This window comes from Haemaphysalis longicornis, unplaced genomic scaffold, assembly GCF_048455015.1.
Source record: "Haemaphysalis longicornis isolate Haplotype H1 unplaced genomic scaffold, Haemaphysalis longicornis Haplotype H1 scaffold_4, whole genome shotgun sequence".
NCBI lineage: Eukaryota > Metazoa > Arthropoda > Arachnida > Ixodida > Ixodidae > Haemaphysalis > Haemaphysalis longicornis.
In genome coordinates this window covers 162,907,421-162,935,030 of record NW_027526361.1, presented here as the reverse complement: position 1 = coordinate 162,935,030, position 27,610 = coordinate 162,907,421, and the positions used below count along the sequence as shown (strand labels likewise).

Here is a 27,610-nt window from a genome sequence, read left to right as displayed (position 1 = left end):
CATCCAAATTGACGACACCAAAGTCAAGCCGACAAACACATGTAGAATCCTCGGTCTCCTAATACAAGACAATGGCAAAGCACACGCCGCCGTCGACAAGATCAAGACCAGCGCGGAGAAGATCCTAGCCATGCTGAGAAGGGTTCCAACTAGAAACAAGACTGAAGGAAGACGACGCCCTCAGACTCGTGCAGGCATTCATTACATCCAGGATAGCATATTCGGCCCCGTATCTTAATCTCAACAAGACGCAAAAAACACACTCGATACCATCATCAGAAAGGCCACCAAACAAGCCCGCGGCCTACCCATCTATTCGTCGACCCAGTGCCTTCAAGCCATGGGGGCACACAACACACTCGACGAACTCATAGAAGCCCACCTGTCTAACCAGCGACTCCGCCTGAGCCAGACAAATCATGGCCGCGCGGTGCTGGATAAGATAGGGTGGCGCAAGGAGAGAGCAACAATCAAGAGGTCCATCCCAACTGAATGGATGACGACAATCACCACCAAGCCCTTACCCCGGAACATGACGCCGGGGAAAAATGATGGAAGGAGAGAAGCCAGAGCTCAGGCGGTTAATTCCAAAATGCAGCGGATTGAGGGAGTCCTATACGTGGATGCGTCCCTCGTCAAGGGCAGCAGCAAAGCAGCAGCGGTGGTAACCGACGGGGAACGGTTGATAAACAGCGCTGCAGTCAACACCAGAGAGTCAGCGACAGCAGAGGAAGTGGCCATAGCCCTGGCGCTCGTCCAATCTACTGCCAGGGTGGTGGTCACCGACTCCAAAAGAGCATACGGCGGCTACAGGAAAGGGGTGATCTCCTCAGAGGCAGCTGCGATATTAACGAAGAACAGGGCGCCGGAGCGAGCCGTAGAGCTCGTATGGGTGCCTGCCCACACACAGGTAGCCGGCAACGTCATAGCCGACTATCATGCCCGAGCGATGACCCTCCGGGCAGGGCAGGACACCGACACCACCAACCCGGTGCTCACGTACAGAGAGATTACCTCCGAGTATAGGGAGGATCGGCGCACCTTCCCCGAGCCGCACCGCACCCTGAGCAGGGAACAACAAACAATCATCAGGCGCATTCAGGCGGGTAAACTTACACTCCCAGTCCTGATGAAAAAATTCTACCCAGGAACCCAAGAGGACACTTGTCCATTTTGCGGAAATAGCATAGGCACTCTCGCACACATCCTGACGGAGTGCAATTCACTCAAGTCCCCTATCCCCCCAACCCCCCCTCCACCCTCCACTACCCCACCCCATGAGCGATGGGAGACCTTACGGTCCAGCCCCACCCTGCCGATCCAGCTCGCGCTGGCGACCAGGGGCCAGGAGGTGCTGGCCGTATATGGGTCCCGAAACCAGGGAACCACCTCATCCGACGTCTGAGAAGACGCCGTCATTTTATTTGAGCTCAATAAATGTTTTCTACTACTACTACTACTACTACTACTACTGCTTACGTGCTTTAAAGGCGTAAGTCTGACAATACTTCCTAACGAATTCTTTTTTGCTACATCACATTTGCTTCGATTTCTTACTTTTAGTTTCTTTGTCTTTTGGTACGATTTACTTCTGCCGGATCCTTTTCGGCTACCCCGTGGCTGCGTCTGTTTCGTTCCTTCGTCTGACTGTGCAAATTACCCCAGCAAGCAGAGTGGCACATGCCCCAGCCACGCCCTCCCTAGAATCAGGGTTCTCCTTGGCTGGTGCGCACCTGTCCCAATCACGTACCATCAGGTTCACGTGTCACGCGACACGCATTATTCTTCAACTTTTACGTTTACAGTTAACAGTTATGCGAATTTGGTGCGGCGGTTACATTATCCTCTCAAAGGTAACGATTGCGGGCCAATCCCCGCAAAGCGCGACGTTCTGGGTTAGCAGAGTCGGTAGAGCGCCTGGCGGCTGCTGTGAACTGTCGGCCCCACACCCCACAGGATCATGCACGCGTTTCCGAGTTTTTACTCGGCACAGCGGCGACCATTTTCCTGACCTGGCGCAAAACGACGGCGTTTTTTCCCGCAGTGGGGCACTGATCGGAAAGGGCGCAGGATCGTGGAAGCAGCAGAAGCTTCCTCGTTTGGCCCCGACGGGCGTCGCTTTAAGCGGCCGGGCATCGGCTGATTACGGACTCGGCTGGCGTTGACGCGTCCTGAAAAATGAGGCCGCGGTCGCGCGTCGCCGCTCTGCCGCCCTGGCAAGGCGTTTTCGCCCCGCGCTGCCGAGCGTTAGGAGAAGCCCCTCCCGTAGGCCGGCGCTCTGAACAAGCACGGAGGTCAGCCGCACCTCTCTTGTTCAGACACGCTGATTAGGCCGCCCGCTTTACTCGGGATTTTGTGACTGGTGGCTGCGTCGTCGCTGCTTGGAGTATGCTTTGCTTCCATTTCTGTCATCGGTCGCTTGCTGCTGGCTCAACGAGGCTGCATCAGGGATTCAGCCTCCTAAGCCTCTGTCACACTCCTTCAGTTGACGAAATGCTCTCCTATGCCCACGCCGCTGCCGTTGCCTAAGGGCAAAGCGTCGTCGCGCTCTTGTATTCTTCACAGTAAAAGACAGCGTAGAGACGAGGACGGAAGAAGTGACAAACCAGAGCGCTGACTAAAGCGCTGACAAACTAGTTTGTCACTTCTTCCGTGCTCGTCTCTGCGCTGTCTTTTTGTGTGAATAATGCGTGCCCAACTAGGCCAGCGTGTTCACTTACTTATTTCCCCCAAATATAGTACTGACTGATTCGTTTTTTGTGCACACGAAGGAATAACGCATTTGCGTTACTTTTCGGGCCGAGTAAGGAGTGAAAGCGTCTAACTGCTTTCGGGCAACAACGTGTTCACCACAAGTCACACTACACGGTTTTCAAGCGAAGTTTGTATTTACTGACCTCTGTGGTGGAAACTCGCGATGGTGTTACGAAAATCCAGGCACGTCCAGAGAGAGAGAGAGAGAGAAACGCTCCCTGTGGTCGAAATCGAACCTGAGTCTCGCGCCATATTAAGCCGACGTCTATGCGATTGCGCCACGAGGACACCGTATTCATACGCAAAGCATCGGAGTGGATCCTTGCGCTGCGCCGTTGCCACGTGCGCCGCCATTGATGGGCCCCACTGCGCGCCGTTAGACGAGCAGCTAATTTGAAACGCTGCAGACTCGCGTCCCTGTTTACCGCAGCGGTGGTGGCACGCACGCTGCCGTTTACCGGCCGCGCTGCATGCCGGGAGATGAGCGGCTCATTTGAAACTTGCCGACAACTATATCGTGACAGCACACACGCCAGGGGAAGGGAATCTGTATGCGATGAGGTGATTCCTTATGTGATGAAGGGTGATTCTTTAACCGATGTGTATGTGTGTGGTATGGTTTCTTTTAGGATCGGGTGAAGCTGAACGATTTGGTTAGGTGGGGTTTGGTTTGGCTTCGGTGATGGGTTTGGTTTGGGTTGATTGGGTATAGGCTTAGTTACGGGTTGGTTTGCGGTTTTGTGTGTTGGTTTGCTTTACACCGACCGGCACGCTTCGCACGCACCCCTGTTCCCTTTAGTGGAAGAGTTTTTTAGTGTTTTTTGCCTCTGCTCGAACATTTGTCTGCCGCGAGGTTCCTGACGAAGCGAAAACTGATTTCTGGTATGTTGTGGGTGTAGGAATAGCGCATGGTAACTGTGACTTGAGCTGGTGGCAAGAAACCCGAAGGGAAACAGCTCCTCCTTCGGGGAAACCTGCATGATCCAGATGACGGTTGTCCCTCAAGAACAACATCTCAGCGATCTGCCTCATCCGGTTTCATCGCGTACCTCGGGGCTTCGTGGCGTTGGCCGTTTCCCCAAGGTGCACCAATTCCTGCACACATCTTGCAAGCACCGCCGCTTCTTCAAAGGACTTCGTAGAGCGGCTTCTCCGCGTCACCGAAGACGTCGTTCCAAGCAAGCGCGCTGCCATGGCGCATCAAACCGCAAAACCGGCATCGCGGGCTCTTTGATAGCCCAACTAGCTGGAAACAAGCAAGAGAAATCAGTAAAGGCCACGAAAAGAGGGCAGCTGCGGCGGACGACGGAATAAACGCGGATCTTTTAAACGAGGGTGGAGATATTGTATGGGAAAAGCTTGCTGTGTTATTTTCAGAATGCTTAAGGACTCTAAAGGGGACCGTAGGTTGTAAAGCCGCCAACATATTCTCATTCACAAGAAGGGAGATATCAAAGACTGAATTACAGGCCCATCAGCCTACTCTCACATGTGTACAAGCTGTTTAACAAAGTCATAGCCTATATTCCATACAACCCCGCAACAGGGTGAATTTAGAAAAGGATGCTGTGAATTTTGGAAAGGATGCTGTCATTAACCCGCAGAGTATAATACGCCCCGTCACAGGACGTTTAAAGACTACGAAAAACGTTTGATTCATTTAGCACCGCACAAGTCCTGGAAGCATTGGAAGACCAGGGAATACAGGAGACCTACATAGACTCTTTGACGGCATCTATAACAGATGTACGGACAGAATAATCCCTCACAAGAAAAGCCAAAATTTCCCATCAGAATCAGAGTACGACAGGGAGATACCATCTCACTTGTATTGTTCATAGCATGTCTGGAATGGATATTTAAGGAGCTTGACTGAGAAAACTCAGGATTACGGATAAACCGGGAATACTTAGGCAGCTTTAGGTCTGCGGACGATCTTGTCTTGCTCCAACGAACTTGTAAAAAATGCTCGAGGAAGCTTGGCCGTGGTACTACAAATCAACGGGAATAACTCTAAAGTAATGATAAATAAGCATGCTGAAAGCGCTCTCTTCAGCCCAGGTACCTCAGCGCTACAAGTAGAAGAGTACATCTATCTGGGACAGGTCAGTGCTGATCGAAACCTCGAGAAAGAAATACGGCGCAGAATAGGTATGGGCTGGGGTGCATTCGGCAAGCGCTACAAAAAACAGTATAACCGCGTGGAGAATCGTGCTTTCCGGGAAAACTTATGATCCGCCCCAGTAAAAAAATGCAGTCGAGAGAGGAACATGAGCATGTAAAGGCCTTTTTCACTCTTTCTGTCAACGTCTGCTCGCGCATGCTTCGGCCCTTTGAGAACAAGAGCTCCTTTTCTAAGCATTGCAGACTTTTGTCCACACTGGGATTGTCCTTCGCGCGAAAGAAACCCCTCACCACTTCCAAGCCGACTACGGCCTGAGCACAAGTGGCCTCCGGAGACGCCACCTCTTCCTGTCCGTCTTAGCCGCCATATTTGTCGGAGGTTCGGTCCAGCGCCGCCGCTGTTCATGGCGTGATTCCGCCACGATTTCTTCCAAGGTTAGCGTTTCGCACGTTTGGACGTCGTTATTTATGCGACGTTGGCTAAAGGCAGCCGCGTTACCGAGTGACTCCGGCAAGCCCAGCACTGCGGGAAAGCCGCCACGGTGACCCAGGCGGCCCGACCGCCGCTCGACGCCTGCTTATTGCGCCATCCCCGCCGAGGCTCCATCCGCACGCACGTAACCACGTTTTCTGTTCTCCGTAAAACGTATCATCCGGTCGCAGTTGGAGAAAAGTCTTAAAATTTGGCACGTACCTACCGGGAAATTGTGTTATCCAGGAACGTAGCAACCGGGAAAAAAACACCGCAATGCTACGGGGCATTTTTAGTGTTCGCAATTGAGAGCGTAGCAACCGGGAAATCGTATGAACCGGGAGCGTATCAACGGGGTTTTACTATCACTAAAAGGAAGCTACCTCTATCACTGAAAATAATAGTATCAACCACTGCATACTGCCGGTTATGACTATAGGGAGCGGAAACTTTGCGCCTTACAAAATAACTGGAACGAAATCTTAGGTCAGCTGAACGGGCCCTAAAAGGAGGGACGAGGGGAGTAACGCAAGATATAGGAAACGAGCTTCATGGACCAGGGAACGAACTCTAGTGCAAGATATCGTAGTCCAAAATTAGGAAAAGAAACGGACTTGGGCAGGGTATACTATGTAGGGAGCCTGAATGACAGAGTTCACTCCCAAAGGCGGGTCCAGCAAATGGGGAAGGCCATTAGCTCGATGTAGGGACACAATACGAAACTGCGGAGGCAAAGATGGGACTCGGGCAGCTCAGGACAGGAGCGGTTGGTGGTCAATGGGAGACAGGCCTTCGTCCTGCACCGCACTTGAAACGGCTGCTGCTGCTGCTGGTGACGATGCCCTCTTCGCAGTTTATAGTAGCACCTTCCTTTTCGACTAAGTGGCTAAGGCGTTGCGCTGCTGAGCACGAGGTCGCGGGTTCGATTCCCGACCGCTTTTCTGATGGAGGCGAAAAGCAAAAACGCCCGTGTGTACGAGATTTCGGCGCACGTTAAAGATCCCCAGGAGGTCAAAATCAATCCGGAGCCCTCCACTACGGCGGGCCTCATCGCTGCGTTGCGTCGGCGCGTTAAACCCTGCAATCAATCAATCAATCAATCAATCAATCAATCAATCAATCAATCAATCAATCAATCAATCAATCAATCAATCAATCTTCCTTTTCGAAGAAAAGTAACCAGGAACGCACTGTGTAACATTGTAGCGGGTAACGAACTTTCACGCTTGGTGAGCTCTTTTCTGTCGGCTTCGTTGCTGGTTCCCAGAAGGGAATCTCGCAGAGCAGACGTCCCCCAATTGTGCGCTTCGATTGTGCGCTGTTCTGGTAGCGAAATGCCGGCAACCCCGCCTTCCGTGCTGCCCGATAGGGCCGCTCGTCGCCAGGGGCGAGACGTCTTTCCACGCAGCTTCCGGCAGTCGCACGAGTCCCGCTACGTCGGCTCTCGGGGCCGCCCACCTGCACTGGCGCGCCGCAGTTTCTTGGGAGCGCTTGAAATGGGTGGAAGAAACATCTGCTCTAGCGCCGCGCTTCTTCAGGCTGCTGCACGTACCTTTTTCGTTATGTAATGAATTTCGCGGGCGCTTTGCTGGCTCCTTAATTCCCACATCTTGCATTTCATTGTGTACGTGCTAGAATTGGTTCAGCTGTTGAATGGCCTGCATGCTGCGAAGGGAGTGGTGTGACCCCGCCAGCGCAGCTCTACTTTCATACGCTCCCCACGACGGACGCGCGCGGTCAAGAAGTCTGGTTGGAAGGACTGTTTTCCGGGCGAGCTGGGTGAAGCCGTTTCGCCTCGTAAAGCTGCAGGCGGTGCTTTTGGCATGGTCGGCTTAAAGGGGTCGGGAAGAGATTTTCAAAAACATTGTGCGGTGTGGGTATTTAGAACTGCGGAACTTTGATAAACAAACTATGTATAGCTGTTTCATTGTACCATATCTGGAAACAGGTAAAAAACGCAGTTGCAGTTTCACCGAGGCTTCCCTCCTCAACTCCTAAAGTCACGTGGTGGTAAGAAGCCAGTCATAGTTCTCCCCCGCCTGCACAGTATGCCGGCATAGAGCGGGCTCGCAAAGGGTGAGATAAAGTTACGACACCGGCGCCATCTTGAAATTCGCCAACAACCGAACGGCAGATGTCCAATATCTGATCCGAGTACTGATCACTCAACAACGCGGGCGAGCGGCGTAGGCAGAAGCACGACCCGGGAAACGTAACCACGTTAAAAATAAACTTTTGTGATCTGTTTACGCTGTTTCGAAGTAGTCTAACCTGCCGTTCCGCTAGCCGGTATTCTTGCTCAAACCGCCGCGCTGGCTCAGTGGCTAAGGCCTTGTGGTGCTAAGCACGAGGACGCGGGTTCGATTCCCGTCCGCGGCGGCCGCTTGTCTGATGGAGGCGAAAAGCGAAAACGCCCGTGTGTATGAGATTTCGGTGCACACAATTAATCCGGAGCCCTCCACTACGGCGCGCCTCAGCGCCTGCGTTGCGTCGGCGCGTTAAACCCAACAATCAATAAGGTATTCTGCTCAAGCCGGCCGACGTCTATGTCACATAGCCTCTAATGCGAGTTACGTGAACGTGAACTTATGCACCTGACGAGATGAATAACCGAAACCTTAAAATGGGAATTTTCTTCGCTGAGGGAAGTTCGTGTAGTCGCAAATTAAAACCAACCTGTCTTCACTCTGCAGGCTCAGAAATAACCAGCCTGAAGCAGTGACACAGCGCCTCGCCTAGTCCCACCATCACGCAGTTCGATTGCTTTCCTGCAGTAAGGGATGGTGTTGTGTCGTAAATTGTATATGCTCCCCTCTGGCTTACTGCAGAAGCGTTTAACAGAAGTTGCAAGTTGAAGCTCTGCGTAGATTAGAATGTATGAAAACGACCCAGAGTGCGGGATTACAAATGCGCAGTGGGCTTTTTTTATGCCGCAGTTGTCGGTTGCACGTGCGACTTCGTCTGTGGTGGAGCAGATAAAATGTCTGACGCCAATGTAGGCCGGCCAGGCGGCCGCAATTTCGAATCGCACGAGGGCCACACTTTTTTTTTCTTGCTTGAGTGGCTTTGTGCCGTTTGATACGAAACACGTAAGATTCCGAAGAGAATTCGGCAACACAACGTGAACTTCAGCAGGGAAACCGAGTACAAACCGTACAAACAGCCACTATAGGTCCGAGTTCTGCTATAGTGCCTAGAATATGGTTGCTAGACGACTCAAGCGGTTCCGCCACCGGTAACGTCGATAGAAAACTGCTTATGGCAACGAATAAACGATGCATTAAAATATATGGTATTAGCTTTGCAAAATCATATACACACACAGCGTTTAACCCTCGAATATTCTTAACATGACGTCATTGCTAGTTGCACTGCGGACCGACGATGCACCTCAAAACGAGCGTTTCAAACTCGTCTGCTACACTGCAGAAGTAATTAATTGGGAAAATATTTGGGGTTTATGTTCTTAAAAGGTTGTTCAAGCAGGTAAAAGTAAGCGGAGGCAAATGCATTTTTTTAAGCATCGCAAACCGTTGACGGTGGGTGACTTGGAGGCGCCGCCACTTGGGCTGCAGTCCCGCGCGCCGCGTAAATAACGTCCTCCCGCAGCAGCGCAGGTTAGCGGAATCCGCTTCCCCGAATAGCGTCGCCAGCTCCCATTTGGGGCTCGCCTCGTTCCGTCCGTCAACGCGCGGCTCATTCCGTCTGCCGCCTCCAGCGATGCGCCGGTCCACCGGTGGCGCATCCCATTAACGCGCTCCGCCACATCACGCGCCCCGGCGCTGCTGCTGTTGCGCGCGCGTCGCCCTAATGCCTTCTCCGGCAGTCCTGATTGAAACTGCCCCCGTCCGGCGCTCCTGAGCTTGCCGCCAAGTCCACCCCGTGGCCTCGATGCACTTCTCTCCGTCTCTCTTTAAAAGGCCTGGTGTGCTTGCGCGACCTTCCCGCTCAGCGCTGCGTGTCTCAGTGCTGCTCGGCGCTAAGCTTTGAACGTGCCCACTTAGGACCCATCTAGCGGCGCTGGGGGGGGGGGTTCCGCTTGTCGTCGGCTAAGCGGCTCGGACAGCGCTCGCGAACTCAGTTGCCCCCCGGCACCCCCGGTGACGGCCGCCATTGGCCGGCACGCGCTGTCCAATCCAGGCTCGCGGACTTGGCCGGCCGCCACGTCAACATTCATAACGCGCCGAGCTGGCGAGCCCGTCGGGGCGTTCTGCTCGCCGGGGCTTATCGGCTCCCGAAGAAGGGACAGCGCGGCGCCTTCCTCCTGCCTCGGGGCCAGGCCCGGCCCGGCGGCCGATTAAAGGGCTTAAACTCGTGTTTGCGCCTCACAAGAATCGCCCTAATTGCGAGCGCTGCGCTGCACCCAAGAAGCTGGGAGCCAAAAGGCGCCGGCAAGGAACGCCGAATTAAAGCGGCCCTCTGCTTCTGCTGCTTCTGCGCGGCCGCCGGCATCCGGGTTTAATTGCGAAGTCCAGTGCGAGAGGCCCTCGCCAGATGCGCGTGGCGGCGGGGGGCGCATTAGCAACGCGCCCAGCGGACCGTGAACGCGCCGCCGCCGCCTGTGGAGCGACTGCGTCGCGCACGGATGCCTCTCTGGCAGCGGCCGGGATTTGGAGAAACGCGCCCGGGACTCCCACGCGCCGTCTGGACTTCGAGCGCAACTCGGGAGAAAGTTTTCTCGCCGCTCCGCTCGGGGAAGGTTGCCAGCCGTCTCCTTTTCTTCTTTTTTAAAAACGCGCCGCCCGGGCGCACCTACAGTGACCACACAGTTGAGAGAGCTATTACTCGGGACTCTATTTACGGCGAGTCTTTTGTCGCTGCCACTCTCGAAGTTAGCAACCGTGTCCTCGGGCCCGGCTCTTCGCTCCAACCCGTTACGTATGGCCAGTTCTGTAGATCGCTTAAAGCTACGCCTTCGTCAGTTTGCAGCGTGCTAGGAATGGGCACGGTGCACACGGGGAGGAGCGTGTTATTTCGGTGTAGGGAGAGTCGCGATACATGGGCAGCTATCGTGTTCCGAGCACTTGACATACGCCACTATTCAAGCCTTGTATGTTTGGTAAACTGGCTATTGAGTTGCCTGTGAAACTTCGTCCTTACTTCGTGGCGTGATGAAACTACATATTACTGTGATAACGCGCGGGAGCCTGAAGTGGGCCAACGAACGCGCCAGGTGCTTGCAGTTCTCGGGACTCACCTGTTAAATTTTCTATGGGAGTTACCACTTCATGACCCAGGCACTTAAAAACCATCGTGCACTTGTATGAAAAGCTTTACAAATACGTATTAATGTCCAGCACCGCCTAGTCTGCCTATTTTAGAGATCTGTCACTTCCTCACTAAAATGATAAAACAAATCTTTTGCATGCTAGACCTCTAGCGCCACCTAGTGAAAACTCGATCGACCAAAATACGTTTCTTATTTATTTTTCATCTTAGTAACCAAGTGGTATATTTCTAAAATACGCAAAGAAGGCCGTTACGATCATTTGTATGGATTTGTAGAACCTTTCGTATGGGAACCCAAATCCCGCGGGCCATGAATTAGCAAGTCCCGTGGGAATGTGGTCAGGTGAGTCCCGCTGGAAGGGGCCATGCAGACAAGACACGTTTGGTACATTCGACGATTGCCCCGTTAGAATCATACTGACACCACTTTTAACGCACACGTCGCTCAGATAAGCTATATAATTAGGAAAACAGGGAATGGCCATGCGACCCACTAGCTCATTTCCCGCAACAGAACCTATTATGTCATGTGCCCAGCTGTGCGATTGGCTGAGGCCGGGAAAAGCAAATGCAAATGAGGCAGGGCTGATAATAGCGTCACTAAATAAAGGCCTTTAGAGCATCGGCACTCTTTTCCCTTATTGTTATGTGCCGCCAGGATTATCATTGGTCGGTCGGCACCACGTGATATTTGTTTACATTTTGTTTCTGGGCGCCTCTCCCCTCTCTCGCTCTGCTTCGCTCTGCCCGCCACAACCGGCGGCGGTTTCGTTGGTAGAGATGGCAACACTGCAAGCCGGAAACAAAATGGCCCCCAGACGCTCCCGGGTGCCCCAAATGGCGGTACTCTGGAGCGTAGCTTATTTAGTGACGCTAGCTTATAAGCTAGTTGCGCTCAAGTGCAATGCATATTCATTTTACAGCTGCACAAATGGTGCGGTAAACAACGAAAGTTGCGAAGGTACACGTAAGCATAGAAATACTGATGCGCACTGCTGTTGGTACTGGGCGCACTATGCTTATTTTAGCTGCACAGCTGTCCGTCGTTTTGGAGTTGTCTTGCACGACAGTGGCCGATTGACGTAAGCGACGTTGTCTTACGTGATCCTGTTTGTTGAGGATACCCCATGTTTTACGAAACGATTTCTTTCTACATACAAAAACAAGCCAGGTGCAAATACGGTCAAAAACAAAGCAATGGCAGACAACGGTCCTGGCTGAGTATGGTAGCGCCATCTGGGAGGACTGACGGTAGGCACGGCTGCAACCGGCAGCCGATCTCGGAGGCCGTGGCTGACCTAAGTTCGTTTGAATACGCACACTTATGACTGCATGGCAGGCGTCAAGGAGACACACGATTTAGCGGGAGAAACAAAATTTTAACCTAAATTATTTTCTCAGCGAAGACGACATCATTTGCTGCCGGAAAAATGGTGGAGGCGCTAAAGAGCAAGAAATCTTTCGAACAAAACAAGCTTGTATTTTGCCTGCATGGCCCCTTTAAAAGGAGGCAGAAATGTCGACGTCGGCGGCGTTCACCGTGAGTGAAAAATCGGCACGAGCGAAACACAGCGCGGCATCACTTTGCGGCGCCCCCGAGATCGTGAGGTATACCCGGCAGGAGCGAAAAGTTAGCACCCCTTGCGGACGTCGTGCGAAAATAACTCGGACACTTAACGTCTGCTCACGCCATTTGAAGGAAGGCGATTATAGAGGACCAATGCTGCATCGTGTTTGCGTCTTCACTTTCGTTTCGTCATTTTTCGGCACGAATGGTTCCGAGGAGCCGCAATTCACGCGGCAGGCAGCTGCCCCGGCAGTGAGGGCTGTCCTCCACGCGCACCTTTTCTGCGCACGCGCCGTCGCCTTGCCTGTCATGGCCAAGCATCGGCCTAACCCTTGCTCCATTTGGCCGTGGTGCCGGGCTTGCTTACAGCACTTGACTGCTGCTCTGGTGATAGGGCTCATTTTTATTCATCTTCTTTTTAGAGTGGTGGCCATTTTTCTACCACTCATGTTTATGCCGTCGTTCACGTTTGGCATTTCGTGAATCATCTTAGATTGTCGTCTTAAAGAAGAGTGTTGCGTCATTGCGACGCCCAAGCGACAAAGTTGCGCCACCTGGCATTGGCCCTGGCTTCTCATGGCCACTGATGGGGGGCGGCACTGTGCCCGCCGCCGCGGAGCCTTTTTCTTTCTCCTCCGCATTTTGCATCCATTAAGTGGCTACATTTCATTTACCATCGCAGCCCAAGAAACACTACCGTCATTAAAATGAATCATTTATGTATTTTTGTAATAAAGAAACTCTGAAAATGCCACTCTTCTATTTATGCTGTGCCTGAGACATGCGTAATGTTTTGTTTTTGCTCAAAAATGCTTACAAGTATGAACACTGCACCAGATCTCGATGTCTGGAGACGGTTTGGGTTATATAAACGTCGCGTTCAGCAACTGCTTGAACTTTGGCCGGGTGGGTCGCTGAACAGGCAGACGTAGCCCAAGAACGACTTTCGGGTTTAAAACACGTGTTTCCTTCAAAAGCGGGGCCGTTCGGTCTCAAGCAAGGAGAGAGTTGCTGCTTAGGCGCATAGTACACAGCTGGAGTGAAACAGGTATCGATTTGCGGTTGGGGAACTAAACTTTTTTAGGCGCAGTGGGCTTCTGTTTTTTTTTTTTTTCTTCATCAACCGGCACAAAATACCTTCATCACCGTTGCGGATTCAATGAGTCCTGCACCACGACAACGGCGCGCCGGCTCTGGAATGGGCCAGGAGCCAGCGAAGGGAACCTCAAGACGGGGAAAAAAGGGAGCCAGCGACGAAGAGCAGAAGCGCTGCCGCTATCTCGGAGACGCAACACTCCGGAAACGGAAGCGACGCTCTATTTCCGGCGGCTGAGAGCCCCGAAGACGTAGCCCGCGAGTTATTCGCCATATTAGGGCCAAGGAAAGAGCAGCAGGGGAAAAGTGTAGAAGGGAGACAAGTGCAGCGGGGCGTCTTCTGAGAGCGTCTTCTTCCGCGTGGCCAACTCAGGGGGCCTGTCCTCTCCTGGACTCGTTTTGCTTTTCATCTGCGCTGCCGACGCCGGGCCATATGTTCGGGCAAACCAGCCAACTATCGGGGGTGTTAGCTAATACAGCGAAAGCTCGTTATTTCCAACTTGAGTTATTCCAATTTGTGGCTGATTCAAAGCGTGCGATTTGGTTCGTCCAAGATCCATAAAAGTCTATGTATAATGAAGCCCGTAATTCCAACTCGAGTGGGTTACTTCGGCCCACCGCGCTGGTGGAGGGCGGAATAAAAAGACACAGTAGATTCTGGTGAAACATCTCGGACACCGTTTTACTGCAGTTTTCTGTAGTATTTGAGGATTGTCTGTGGCACAGTGGACGTGTTCTGCAGAAGTCGTTGGGCGACTTGGGAGGTGGCGGCCACTTGCGTCGGCCGAACATACCCAGATAAGGTGGAAAAGGTTGGGTGTGTTGTTCCTGCCACAGTAGGGACGCCGAGGGCTAGCGGTGTGCCGGGGCGTCGTTCATTTGGAGATGACGTCCGGAGCATAGGCGTAGACAGGAGCAAGGGAAGCAGGCTTGGAGCGGTGGGAGGAAGCGGGGCTACTTCCCTCAGTACGTCTCTGTCGGTGGGGTGTGGAAGCCGCCTGAGGGTCCAGATCACATGTCTCTTCAGGATGTTCGGCTCGTTGAGAGGGCGGGGACGGCACATGAATAATGAGGCCCCCCTTGCGGCAGGCAGGAAGGTCTCGTGCCGTCTCTCTTGCCAGGCATACGCTCCACAAGCTAATTACTTGCAAGTATGCTACCATAGAGCACTGAATTTGGAAGGCATTGGAAGGCACTGAATTTTGTGTTTGAGCTAACATAAAATTTTCCTACTGTAGCATGCCAAGAAAGTTTATACAAAAAAAAAATGGCCGGGTATCTACTCCGTTGGTTGCAAATGTCGACGAAAGACGACAGTCTTCTGGCGCCCCTGCCAAGTAAATGCCTCCCTTCTCTTTCCCGCTCACCTCTCATGCTGTTCCTCTCCCGTCTCGTTCCTCCCAAGATACCACGCCAGAGGTTTGCGCAATTCAATTTAAATTTACCGCTTTCCACTGCTCCAAGTCGGCTGCCTTGATGCCAGCGCTGCCATCGGAGACACGTGTGACTCAAGGCACCCTACTAAAACATTCATAGAATCACGTTGCCCGACTCCACGAGCGTTCCAAGCGGAACGTGGAACTCATCTAGTTGAACCTTTCGCTGATGTTGCCGTTTGATTTCCTAAATGCCGCCAGTGGCTATAGCAGCCCGTGGTAGCAGGCGGTGGTTTTCTGCGTTGATGTAGTATATTATTTTCTATCGCTAAAACGAAGCATCCGTGAAATATTTTAATAGAGGAAGACTGCAAATATCACTTATGTATTGATTTCCTGCCTCATAATTGCCAAATGTTTTGTTCTTGTTCAACAATGTTGACAAGTATGAACAATGCCACCGCACTTAGACGTTTAGATTGGGTGTAGGTATATAAGACTATTGCGCAAATTCAGTTTCGATTTGGCCGTGTGGCTGAATCGAGTCACATACAGGCAGATAGACAGACAGACATACAGAGCAAAATTTCTGCGTCTAAGTAGCCGAAGAAAGACTACCGTTGTTAAAATATTCCTTTCAGAACTGAAAGAACTTGCGCATTGTTGTGTGCTCTATCGCGCGGCCTGTATTGTGCATACACTAGCGTAGTATGGGGCATACAGCGCTCGTTAGCTGTTCTGCAGACACGATCACTTACCCGCCGAAAGATGCTGAACCCTGTTTCGGATACGGCTGGCGTCTAAACACTGCACAAGAATGTCTGTCCTACAGCCTCTTTACCCTGCTTGACGGCCCAATGTCGCCACTGCGGCGCTTATTTTCCCCCGCTTCAATTTCGCGCACCGAAACTCTCGTAACATGTATGCACGAAAAGAAGTTTGGTAGGTGAGGTAAACTGAATCCATTAGATGAATAGAACGTCGGTAAACGCACAGTGATGATGAATACACGTTTGTTAAAGAGTGCGGGGTCAAGGGAAGGGGCCTTGTGGCCGCGAGAAGACGCCGCGGCCACCGACCGGTCGTCCAGCATGTCTCTTGATATTCGCTGTGTTGCCGGCCTAGTCACGAGGAAGGTGGGGCTTAGTTGGGCGGTGGTACGGATGCGGAGTGCGCGCGCAGGTGAAATGTGATGAACTCGTTTGTGGGTGTCTGTTTGCTGGGCGTGCTGTTTGTAGGTGTCGCCGAGTGTGCGTGAGGGATTCGGAGCAGAAAATCTGATGCGAGGATGGCCAGAGCGCTGCCGGTGATGGGTGCTGGGGAGGATCCCCGGTTCTGCATTCCCCAGGAACCGAGTGAGAGGAACAGGGCTCTAAATTGTGCTAATGTATATATTAAGTTTTTCTGCGCTTGGAGAAGTATTGGGGCGATGAAAAAAGAATTATGCTTCTGCAGCGCGGTTAAAGGTGGCTGTGCTATTCTCGTATCTTCCTTTCTTGGGATTTGATGTTGATGTCGGGTTTTGCTGAGTGCTAAGGTGTTAGAGTTGTTGCTTATAAGTTGTTGCTCATGTTAGAGTTGTTGCTTGTGCTACACTGCTACCGAAGTTTACACTGGGGCCGTGAAGCTGCACTTGAGCAGCTGCCCCATAACTGTGCTCATGTGCAGCATGACGACAATGAGGTTTGACCGCGGCTTCTCCCTTTTTCTCGCCCTTCGCAGATGAACCGTCCAATTCAAGTGAAGCCGGCCGATAGCGAAAACAGGGGAGGTGAGTGCATTGCTCCATTCAACCCGCGCGGCACTGCGGGAAGGGGCGCCAGCACTGCGGCTGCCCGAAGCACTGCGCTCGCTCACAACCGGCAAGCGGATTGCATGGGTGCAACGCCCGCCGGAATACGCGTGGCTGGCGAAGGCTCTGTGCGAGCACACCTCCTCTGCTTGGTCACAGATGCGCCAGGTGGGGAGCTTGGGAGTTTGCGCTTTACACCGTTACGTGCAGGTGCATCCCGTTCCGCCCAGAGTGGACGACCGGCTTCGTTTACTCTGTCCTTATTGCTTTGCTGCGTGCCTATACAGATTGCATTCCTCAGACCGCCGGTATCGAGCTTATTGGGGAAAAATGTGCGAGCTCAAGGAAGAGATACGTCGGGCCCCAGAACAAGCCATTGTGCTGCCACGTTTAGAGAAGTCTGCAAGAGCGACTCCGTAGGCTGGGCCTCGCGCGTTCTCAAACTGCGGAGGGCCCTTCCGCGGCCTTAGCGCTTCTTACAAAGTGATCGGAAGTGACATTCTGAAAGAATTTCCCTCTTCGTGCCACGATTGCAAGTTTTTTTTTTTTTCTTTCCACGGTTTCAGCGTTTTGCGCACCGAACCTATACACCCGGGCTATGAGGCACGCCGTAGACTTCGAATTAATTTAGACCATGACAGGCGCTCTTAGCCGCTACCAGAAACACGGCCGCGGTTACCCGGATCCAGACGCGTTCTTGTGACGAGCGGTGCGATGCCGCGGAGGTAGTAGGCGACTGTGGACTGATACTTTGGAAGCTTCGCGACCCGCAGACACTTTTTCCAAGCTTCGCTAAGGTTGCACATCTGCGGATATAGCGCGGCCTTTTTTTTTGTTTTACCCGGACGAAAAATGGGCTCGTCGAACATGAACCGAGCGGGAACATTGTTGCAGATGCGCAGACCTTCGCAACGTTGACAGGCAGGGCACAGCTACACTGCTGCAGAGAGCGTCTGGGGAATGCGGGTTCCTCTTTTATGTTTTGTGCACGGCACGCGTGCACCGGCTCACAATGGAGACTTCCAGGCGAATTTTATCGCTGAGGCGTATATCATCGGCAGCGTCCTGCGCTACTTCCGTTTCTCAACCGGGCTGCGCGCGGGAAAGGGGTAGCACGATGGGCGCTCTTTTATCAGCCGCAAACAGATTCCCCTCCACTTTCTGCCAAGTCGCTGCTGCTTCTGTCGATTTCACCGACACCGACCGGCAGTGCATTCCAAGTGGTATCGATTTTCGCACCAGCCGCGGTCATCTCCTGCCGGACCCAATTCGCGGGCCCCGTCGGCTGCATTCCTCGGGCTCGCGCTTGCAAAACCGCCGCCGTCGGCGTTGCGCCCGGCACGACACGGGCCTCGTCGATTCGAATTCGGCTCCCGCACGTGACTTCCATTCCTATTCTTTCTCCGCGCACATCTTCGTTTGTGCTCAGGCTAACGACGCTTCGCGTCGCCCGCTACGTTTGGGCATTGGACACGTCTTGGAAATCCTCGCTGTTCCAGGCCGCCGTGGAGAGCCAAAGGCGCAAAGCCCTGTGCGCAAAAATCTACGCCATGAGCCCTGGAAGAATCGAAGGCAGGCAGGAGGGCGGGAGCGGAAGCTCTCCTTCCGCGCATATTCACCATCGGCCAAGTCAAGAGAAACGGCACTTGGCGGGAAGCTCGGTGCCAGGGGCTGCCGCCGCCACACGGGAGGAGCAAGGAGGTGCGGGGACAGCTGCGCTTCTGGCTGTGTCCACCACGAAACTCGGGTTTTTTTTTGGTCCGGGCTCAGTGCGTAGCATCGGAAACTGCCGGCCGTCCGAGCCCTGCTATTTGTCGCCTTTTACACCAAAGCTGTCTAGCTAGGATCCAGCAGTCGATCTCAGGCAACAGACCGAGGTGGACAAGAATTGCTGCAGAGCGTACCGCCACCTTGCGAGGCCCACTGAAACCCTCCGAAGTCGTGAAACTACGCCCAGTTAAACAGTGTTCCAAGGGGTTGGGGGGAGTGCGGAGAGGGGGAAAGAGTAAGGGCGCGTAGCACGCGCTTTCGCGTCTGCTGTCAACTGTGCAGAGTAAATTGGTGCCACTGGTGCTGTAGCTGTACGCAAAGAACGCGACACAAAACGTTGGCGCACGCTAAAGAGCTTGAGTATGACTCAAGCCTTAATTCTATCTGTTCCGGTAAGGAAACCTCCAGCACAGTCATTAATGACCGCCCACTCCCCATATTGTCATGCTGGGCGTAGCAGTTCACAATCAGGCAGTATTGGAATGAGAGAGCACCACCCAGAAATCGTACAAGTTGCGGCCGCCAAGCACGATCGGCCTGAAAGCGCAATATATTCGCGCGGGGCCGGATCGCAACCGGCGTCCTTTCCTTGCGGCGGAGTGGCCGGATATTATTATGCCGGCGGCTAAGCGAGCCCAACGAGCCGGCAATTTTCGCAGCCCTGCTCGGCCGGCGCTTGGAGGTCGCGCGCCTGATGGCACGAGCACACGCGAGGGCGCAGCGATCAAGAGCTGCGCATCGCTCACGCACGGGGCCGCCATAGCCTGCATGCCCTCTCGAGCAGGAGGAGCCCCGCGTCATTATGTCAGCAGCGCCAGCAGATCGGCTCTCTCGCTGCACGGCACATTGTTGTCCCATGGGTGGACAAAACCAGGCAATGGCTTGTTGCAATGTGCTGGAACGTGTAGCTTCACTATGTATAAATGCATGTGCGTGCTTATGGCCCAACGACATCGATGCCAAAGAGCGCCAGGTCTAGGTGGGTGTTCGGTCAGTAAGACAAATGTAACAGATGACCCCATGAGCTCTCCCATTTCAATCTCCACGACGCTCGCTCACCCAGATTGTAAACTGAGTAACGTTGCTATATTTAGCCACCTTGCTTTTAGCATTAAATTTCACATCAGATACGTAATTATCATTAGCCGCGTGCGGTAGCCAGTCCTGTATCGGGCGTTGCCCCAACACGTCGCGGCGGTGCAGCGCGGGTCGCAACTCACGTCGACTGTTCTATTCCCGATGCTGAGTCTGATAGCTGTGTCTCACAACGAGCTCGGGCGCTCGTCGTCAAATACAGATAAACGCAGCATTTGATAACATCGCACTGTGCTCAAAAGTTCACCGTAGCCACAAGTGCGCTCCGACGATTCGTTCACGGAGCGAAGAGTCGGCCTGCAAATGACTGAGCTCTTGGCGCGTCCGACCGCGCGCCTTCTTGGTGCAAGAGAAGGAGTGAGAAAGAGAGACTTTAATGTTGGCAGGAAGGCTCCAAGTCAAGTGGGGGAAGTGGGAGTAGAAAGTGGGGTGTTTGTAGCCTGGGGCATCTTGAAGGTGGACAGTTCGAGCATAAACAGGTGGCCTCCTTGAGAATGCGGGAGAGGCCGCGCGGGGTGAGCAGAGCAGATTTGCGGCTCTAAACGGAGTCGCGCTAGACCGCTTTCTAGAGAATAGTGTGCAATTAAAGTCAGCGTGAAGGGTTCTAATGTATATGTGGAGGAGTCACTTGGAGGAGGGTTGAAGGTTCTGTAGCGCGCGAACTTCGGGCAGTGCCAAATTAGGTGCTGGAGATCGGCGGATGTGGGACGTCGAGGCGGCAGGGATGGGGTTTGCTTGCTTCGCGTCTTCTTGCCATAAAACGGTACAAGGAGGGGGAAGCGATGCTACCCCAGTTTGTGGAGTAGGGGGACCAGATCTTGATGAGACGAGGCGTTGTCCAGGTGAGGTCCGGCGTGGTGTCTTCCTGAGCTTTACGACGGCCAATTCTTGTCTTTTAAACGGTTCATTGATAAGAATGAAATTGCGGAGGTCTATGGCGTCGACGAGAGAGCTTCGTCGAGCAGATGTACGGCTGTAACCCCGTTGAGGGTGAGGGGCGCTGAAGTCACCGCCAATCAGTATTGGTATATTGGGGTGATGGGTGATGAGAGGCGGGATCCAGGCAAACTCGCTGGAACGTGTGGGTTTGACCAGGCGAGAAGTTCACCGACTTCGTGATTACAGGACGAGAACTCGGGGAGCATGGTGGGTGAGGTAGCGGTACGAGACTGTACAAGCACCGTGGCATATCCCGGGGTAAAATATGTTTTTACTATGGAACGATCATGTGTTACTTGCGTGATAGACGGGTTTGTGTGTGCAGCGTAGCCGAGGATGGTAGGAGGTTTGTGTGTTTGTTGGAGGAGAATAAGTGGAGGTTGTGTTCGTTAAACCTTCATCAGTAAAGTAGTGCGTTAGTGCTGAAAGCTGCGGGAGTTCCACTGTAGTGCAGTAGTTGAGGAAGTGATGATACCATCTGCGGACGTGGAAGTGGGATCTTTCTCGGGGGCTCTTTGGATGGGTCAATGGGCGGGGGGCGAGTAATGACTGGCTGTGAAGTTGGCGGAGCTTATTCACCTGCGTGTCGATGGCGGGGGGCGAGTAATGACTGGCTGTGAAGTTGGCAGAGCTGATTCACCTGCGTGTCGATGTAGGCGTGCGTGTTTTTGCAATCTTCCTCTCGAGTGAGTCGTTATTGACGGATGTCGGTACTAAAATTTGTAGCACTTGAGTAAGTTGAGGGACGAGTCTTGGTTTGGAGGTAGGAGTGTGTTTATTACTAGGGCTTCTAGTGCACCTTATGGTGAAGGCGGCGTCGCTGTGGGCGGGTAAGAAGGACGGGTGTCTAGGTTATTGGGCTCGTTTAAGTTCCATGATTTCTGCTTTGAGTTGCTGACTTCCCACACGAAGGGCATTCAGATGAGCAAATATATGGGCCATATTGCTGTCAGAGTTTTTCGATTGAGAATTATGTTTGGGCTCGTTTGCAAAGGTTTTAATTGTAGGGAGGCGACGGAACGAAATGTCCTTTGCTGCACACTATCTGCCCAGGAGACGCCCTTGGTGCGGTCCTTGGCAGGGGCTTGTAGGGCGACGTGGGAACTCTTCCAGGACAGGTGCAGTTCAGGGGTATGTGGCCCAACTCATCGCAAACGACGCAGTGGATAGTGGGTCCACAGTCTGTTGTGTCGAGGTGCATTTTTTCACAATTGCGACAAACTGCTGGGGAAGGACAATGTCGAGATGTATGCCCAATGTTATGGCAGTTATAACAGACGGTACGACGCCGTTGATACGGCGACACTTCAATTATGGCCATCTAGTATTTTGCTACTTTTGGGGGAGTTGGAGAGTAGAACTTTGAGATTGCTCTACTGGAGTGGCCCAGGCGGTGTAATGCTATGATTTTGGCTTGTTCGCAGCAGAGCCATTTCAGAAGCTCTTCATTTGTTTCGTTGGGCTCAACTTCAACCACGCCTCGGGGCGTGGGGGGCCGATAAGGAAAGAGAGAGAGAGAGAGAGAGAAAGATAGATAGATAGATAGATAGATAGATATATAGATAGATAGATAGATAGATAGATAGATAGATAGATAGATAGATAGATAGATAGATAGATAGATAGATAGAGAGAGAGAGAGAGAGAGAGAGAGAGAGAGAGAGAGAGAGAGAGAGAGAGAGAGGGGAGAGAGAGAGAGAGCAGTTTGATTTTAATTGGAATGGTGACTGAAGATCTGCTCTGGAGGAAATGTAACCTAAAGACGTTGCTTGTGAGAATCGGTGTCAGCTGTGATGTAAAGGTAGTTGCAGTGTGTGTCGTACCAGTGGGAAGCCAGTTCGGCAAGGTAAGGGTTACTGCCAATTAATTGGGCCAGGATATGCGTGGGAATCTCGTTGACACTGGGTTTAGCAAGCGGTCTGAGCCCGAACAGTGAGCGTGACATGCTCACGTGATCACTTTTGTTCACGGTTCAACTTGTGGAAGAGGTCGGTCGACTTCATGAAGCACGGTCATTGAGAGGGCCGAGTTGCCTGTTTTTGTTGGAGGGGCATCAGGTGACAGGGGAACACTAGGCGGGTGTTGCACGACGTCTTGCGTGTACACATCTTCACAGGCCGTAGTTGGTCACTATGGGGAGCTGTTCCATTCGGGGCCGATGAACTGCTCAGTGGTGTAGAGGTGCGGAGCCCTGTTGCCGGCCGGTGGCGGCGAAGCCGGGGCGACTGGGGGCGGCGTAGTAATGATTGGCGTTGTGGACGCAGAAAGTTGAGCCGACACCGTCTGCAAGCCCAACACAGGGGGCCGCAGCACGCAGCAGCGCCGGCGGCTCCGACGTGATAGCGGCGAGGCCTAATGCAGCAGTAGCGGTGATGGGACTGAAAAAAACCCGTCGTTCAAAGGAACTGGGGAAACTGGGTGTGAAAACGAAGCGGGGCGCTTCGCAATCAGCGGGGTATCACCAAGAAGAACGCGAGTGGTAGCGAACATGGTTTAAAAACGGAAGCATATACGCAACAATACCGGAAGGCAAATTAGGGCTGGCGACGTCAAAACGCGGCTGCGCGAGGTTGGGCTGCCGTCCTGTGACAGTTCCCGACAGTCGGCGCTGCAGAGTTCCAAACCTTGTGCTCGGTGGCGCGGGAGCACGGCTCATGCGTGCCGAGATTAAAAGCTGTGCCGCCGGCCTAATCCTGCCCTGTGGGACACGTTTTTCTTTTGGGGGCCCCAGCTAATCAAGCAGCCTACTCCTGAAAAGAGAAAGCAATCGGCTGGGCCTCCGCTGTTCCTCGGATGGCGAGCCGACCTCTTTCCTTTGTCTCCGGCCTCCCAGTTTCACTGGAAGAGCAGCTTCCAGATTCCGCCGGCTGGAACCGGTCGAGGAAACCATAATTACCGTCGATGGCGAACTGGCCACCATGCGAGGCGGGACCTGAGCAGGTGGAGAGTTTGACGGACTCCCTCGTGGCTACGTCACACTCGGGTTAGCGGAATGACCGACCGCCATGTCGCAATGAAGATGTGGAGAGAGATTCAGCGACTGCAATTGTATGCCTCGCGACTTCGTTACCGTCCGGTGGCCTCTGTGTCGCACCGGAAAGCTCGCAAGCCCCTCCGGCTGCCGGCTCGTGCCTTAGCTTTTCCCGTGTCCCGACGCTTACATATAAGCTGTACCTAACACTGGACGATTATGCCGTGCGGTACGTGCCTGTGAGCGGACTGGTTTTGTCTCTCTCTGATGTTAGCCCATCGCCTAACGGGCGAGGCGCGCCCACAATTGCACGCCGCGCTCCGGACATTCCTTGGACGGAATAAAAAAGGACAGGCACACTTGACGTAAATCATACACGGTGTTCACGTCAAGTGTATGCGTCCTTCTTTGGCCCGTCTTGTGTTATAACCAAGTGCAATCCTACACACAAATCCACGGCGGTTCCTCTGTGAATGCTCTTTACTAATGCCTGGAATATACGTAGTGGGGGAGTACAGATCGCTAGCGTCAACTTAGAATCTAATTGTTGGTTTTATTTCCCTGAGTAAATGTATTGAACTTCTATGGTGTTATAATACGTCAAAGGCATTTTTCGCACAAGGTAACCAAATATCGCTGTCCCCGTGGAAGTTCTGAAGAGCGCGATCTAGCTGCTTTTGGCTTTCCCCTCGTGTGGTGGATGGATCGATAGGACTACGAAAAAGGCGGCAGGTACCTTTTTACCAGTTTTTTTTTCTTTTGCCGTCTGATTGCATCTCTCTATCCAGTTTGAGTTATCTAACTTGGTAGCATGTTCTTTATCTTGTTTTGTAAGGCTAATAATGCGTTATCTAAGTTTTCTATTTTTTTTGTCTTTTCTAGCGCTTAGTGAGGCTTCTCAGTTACCTTTTGTGGAATAGATGATTGCCTACCGCGGGAATCTCCCCTGTTGCAAGAATAGTGGTAGAACGTTGTCGTTGTGTGAATTTGTGTGTTCTGCCCACTCGGAGCAACCTTGTGTTAGAAGAATTGCGGGGATCTGTTCATTCCTGAATTTCTTCCAATCCGTGAGTGTAGCGATGCCTAGTTTTTTTTGTGTGTGTGTGGCTTCGTAATCGCAAGAATACTGCCTAAATTTTCCACAGTTGGGTATTTTTTACTTTTTGGTAAATGTGAGATCTGGGCAGGTGTCTGTATGTGCTGAATTTCCTATACGTGTAGGGTTTGCCGGGTCCGTGGAAGCTCGTGAAGCCTTCTCGCCCTTACTTTGTCGTCGCGGTATCCCCATCGGCAGCTGGGTGCATTGCAGTCCCGCAGTACGACCAGCGGTTCCCCGTTTGTTCCTTGAAGTGTCCTGCAGAATACATCGTTTAAGGTAACGTGCGCGTCACGGGGAAGACGCGCACGTTACCTTAAATAGCAGTTTCCTGTCTCTGGCCTGAAAGGATATCGACCATAGTATAACGGTGTTCTACTCCCAGTTCTAGATCTATCGCTACAGCAGTGTATGATTTGTTGAGCGGTATATTTGTAGTCGGGTCATTTTGGAACCAATTGCAGCCTCCAAGCTTTGCGTTCATGCGAGGCTGTTGCAATGCTATAACTGCCGATTGGAAATGGGGCGATTGCAAGAACAGTTGGAAATGCGAGCGCTTGTCCACCGGCTTAAAGCCTCTGCAATCGCGTTGCAAGCTTTCCAAAGTATTGAGGTTTCTTTCCGGCATAATGGAAGCTGCTTATTTTTCTTTGGCGATGGTAGGTGTGGGCTGAATCGGTCCTGGAATTGCACTCGTAGGCGTGCTGGTGATCTTGTTCTACACGCACCGGTTCGCGGACAGCGCTAACGAGAATGATCATCACTGCACTGTGTATTACACCAGTCTTGAACAGAGAACATGCCAGTCATAAACAGCAGCAGTGAGACATTGAATTATTTGTGGGAGGTGCTGTTACAAATTGCTCCAAAGGCGGCTGTGAACCCTTCAAACATTTTGCCGGGTGAAGTTCCCTCGATAAAAGCGTTCGAGTTTATCGAGACGATTTTCAACAAGAAGGATTTGTTCTTGGAGGCCATCGGACGTCCTTTACCCCTTGTGAGGGTTGCAAAACTTGGGTACATTCAGATAAGACCGAGGCGAGCGAAATTACATCGTCCTGAATTATTGGTACGGGGGGGTCTGATTCGGGTTACTCAACCGAGGTGGGTGATTTCGCGTAATTTGTTGATCCTAGCTTGGAATTTCCTAATTTTGGGCGAGGGCTAAATATTTTGTTGTTTAAAAACAAAATCCTGTGTTTGTAGAGCGATTTCATTCGGAGGCGGGGCGGCAGAAGAGTAAGTGACCCGGAGACAGCCGCTGCCTAACTGCTTAGCTCAGTTTGAGCTGGAGGGAATCTCGAGAAATCATCAGAATTGAGGCTGGGGTTCATGACTTGGGTGCCACTTGCATGGATACCGGGCCTGTGGGTGCCGGTGCTGGTAGCTGTCTTCGTTCATCCAAGTTTCCCTGGCTGAGCCTATTCAATTTTCTTTGCTGTAGATGGGTGTCCAAGGTGTTTCCTCTTGTGGTTTGTCACTGAAGGGATGATGGGATTTGCCTGTGCATACGGAGGTGCCGGTGCTGTGGTTTCCTTCGCCAAGTAGGCAGGAGGAGGAACATTCGTCGTTTGTTGGTTGTCCTAAAGTGGTATGGACTTGCAGGCCACAAGCTTCAGATCTGTTCTTCGAAGAGCGAGGACCGATCTCAGTGCGGTGCCCAACTGTGCCGCATTTGCAGCGGGAGGAAACAGTTTTCATTATGGAGGCGCACCTGGATGTTTTGGACGTCGTGGAAGATTTGTCGGGTGACCTTATAATTTGATATGCGAAACATTTCTAATGCCGAGTTTTCTCAAATTCTCCGCAACGTTTGAGAGACGAAGAGGTGTTCCCCTGTACCACAGCACGGTCTAGACGCTGCATTTCGTCCTTCTTCTTTGCCTCGCCGCGTTTTTGCTGCTGACTTTCTGTAACGCACATCGGGAACAATCTCGTCCGGCTCTTCTTGCGAAAGATTAAGAAACTCCGAGCATCTTTAGAGCACCGAGCTGATGGAATGGAAGAAATTCCGATAAAAATAGCGCCCGTATAGTAAAGAAAAACAAAAAAAACCGCCCCCCCCCCCACCCCCCAAATTGAAGAGAGGTCTGCAGTTCTGCAGTAGGACAGCGAAAAGAGGAAGAAAAGGAAAGTTGAAATTGTGGCTGGATCGGCCCTAGTCCCCTCTTTCGTCATCTCACCCTCGGGCTGACGATGAAAGACAGAGCGACGGCGGCAGCGGAGCGTCGGTCCGATCACGTTTTTGTCGGCGGCAGCGGCTCCCCCCGGGTCTCCCGCTTATCGCGTCCGAACAGGGGCTCGCGCCGAGCCGGGCTCGGGAGGGCCGCGCTTCGCCCGAGTCCCGCACTGTCCGGCTGCGAGGAGGAGTTCCGGGCTAAGGAAGCCGCTGGTGATGCAAGCGCGGGCGAGAAACAACGCACGAGGAAATTGCGTAAAAAACAAAACACGACATGATGCTGCACATTGTGCAAGCGGGAGGGCGGGGCGCTGGATTGCGGGAGTGCGGCTTTTTGTGAGGTACGGCAGCGTTTGCTTTTCTCGTGGGAGTTTTTTCCTGACTTACCCCCGTATTCACAAACCTAACTGGAGTATCACATTTGCCTCCCGACACTTTTAGGCATCGTAACGGGTTCCAAGAACTTACCTTATGCTGAAACGGCGCCTTTTCACGAACTTATCTACCCGAAAAAACAAAACAAAACAAAAAAACGCGCACCCACCTTAAGTGCGCCTTTTCCCGACCAACATCGGAGACTACGACGATATCGTAGCTGAGGTGTCAGATTTCGCGCGTCGTTCGTAAGAATTTGATATAGCAGTGAAGAATGTCTAAAGCGCTTTCTCCGAGCAAAAATGATCCGCACACACGCCTTCCGCTCTGACGTGGCCGCGCCCACACCCGCACACCGGCCCGGCCGCGCGCAATGCAGCCAGCGTTGCCACCGTGGCGCTGCCTCCGCGCGTGAACGACGCCAGCAGGTGCGTTTACAGTTTGTCCCCTCTTGCCAGAATGCAAGCAATTGGGCGAAGTTACTCATTTAAGAAAGGGGATGGTACTGTGGTGAAAATATACGCAGTGGATAGTCCTGCGCGGCCGTAGCGCGAGCGGCGATAAACATCGCCCGCGATGTTTCGCCTAACGTTCTCTACGGGGACCGGCCACCGGCGGCGCTGGCTTATCCGAGAGCTTTAAAGCTGGCGCCACGGGAGCGCCTGTCCCTGTTGGTGCAAGAGTCGAGTTCCGCCGACATGGCGTACACGGATTGGCGCGTCGCAGTTAGAAAGTGCTCGTATATATATATATATATATATATATATATATATATA

At 52.7% G+C, this 27,610-nt stretch overlaps 1 protein-coding gene across 4 annotated transcripts in view; it reads left to right on the top strand.

Annotated features, from left to right (window-relative positions):
* Positions 1–27,610, top strand: part of Bru3 (CUGBP Elav-like family member bruno 3) — a 533,833-nt gene that overhangs the window by 134,562 nt on the left and 371,661 nt on the right. For all 4 annotated transcript variants that reach the window (XR_013324255.1, XM_077707857.1, XM_077707856.1 and 1 more), the window contains exon 2: positions 16,340–16,388. Coding sequence is in view for 3 of the 4 variants with exons in the window: in XM_077707857.1 (XP_077563983.1) it covers positions 16,340–16,388 (49 nt within the window). In the remaining variant the exon portion in view is untranslated. The remainder of the gene's footprint in view (positions 1–16,339; positions 16,389–27,610) is intronic.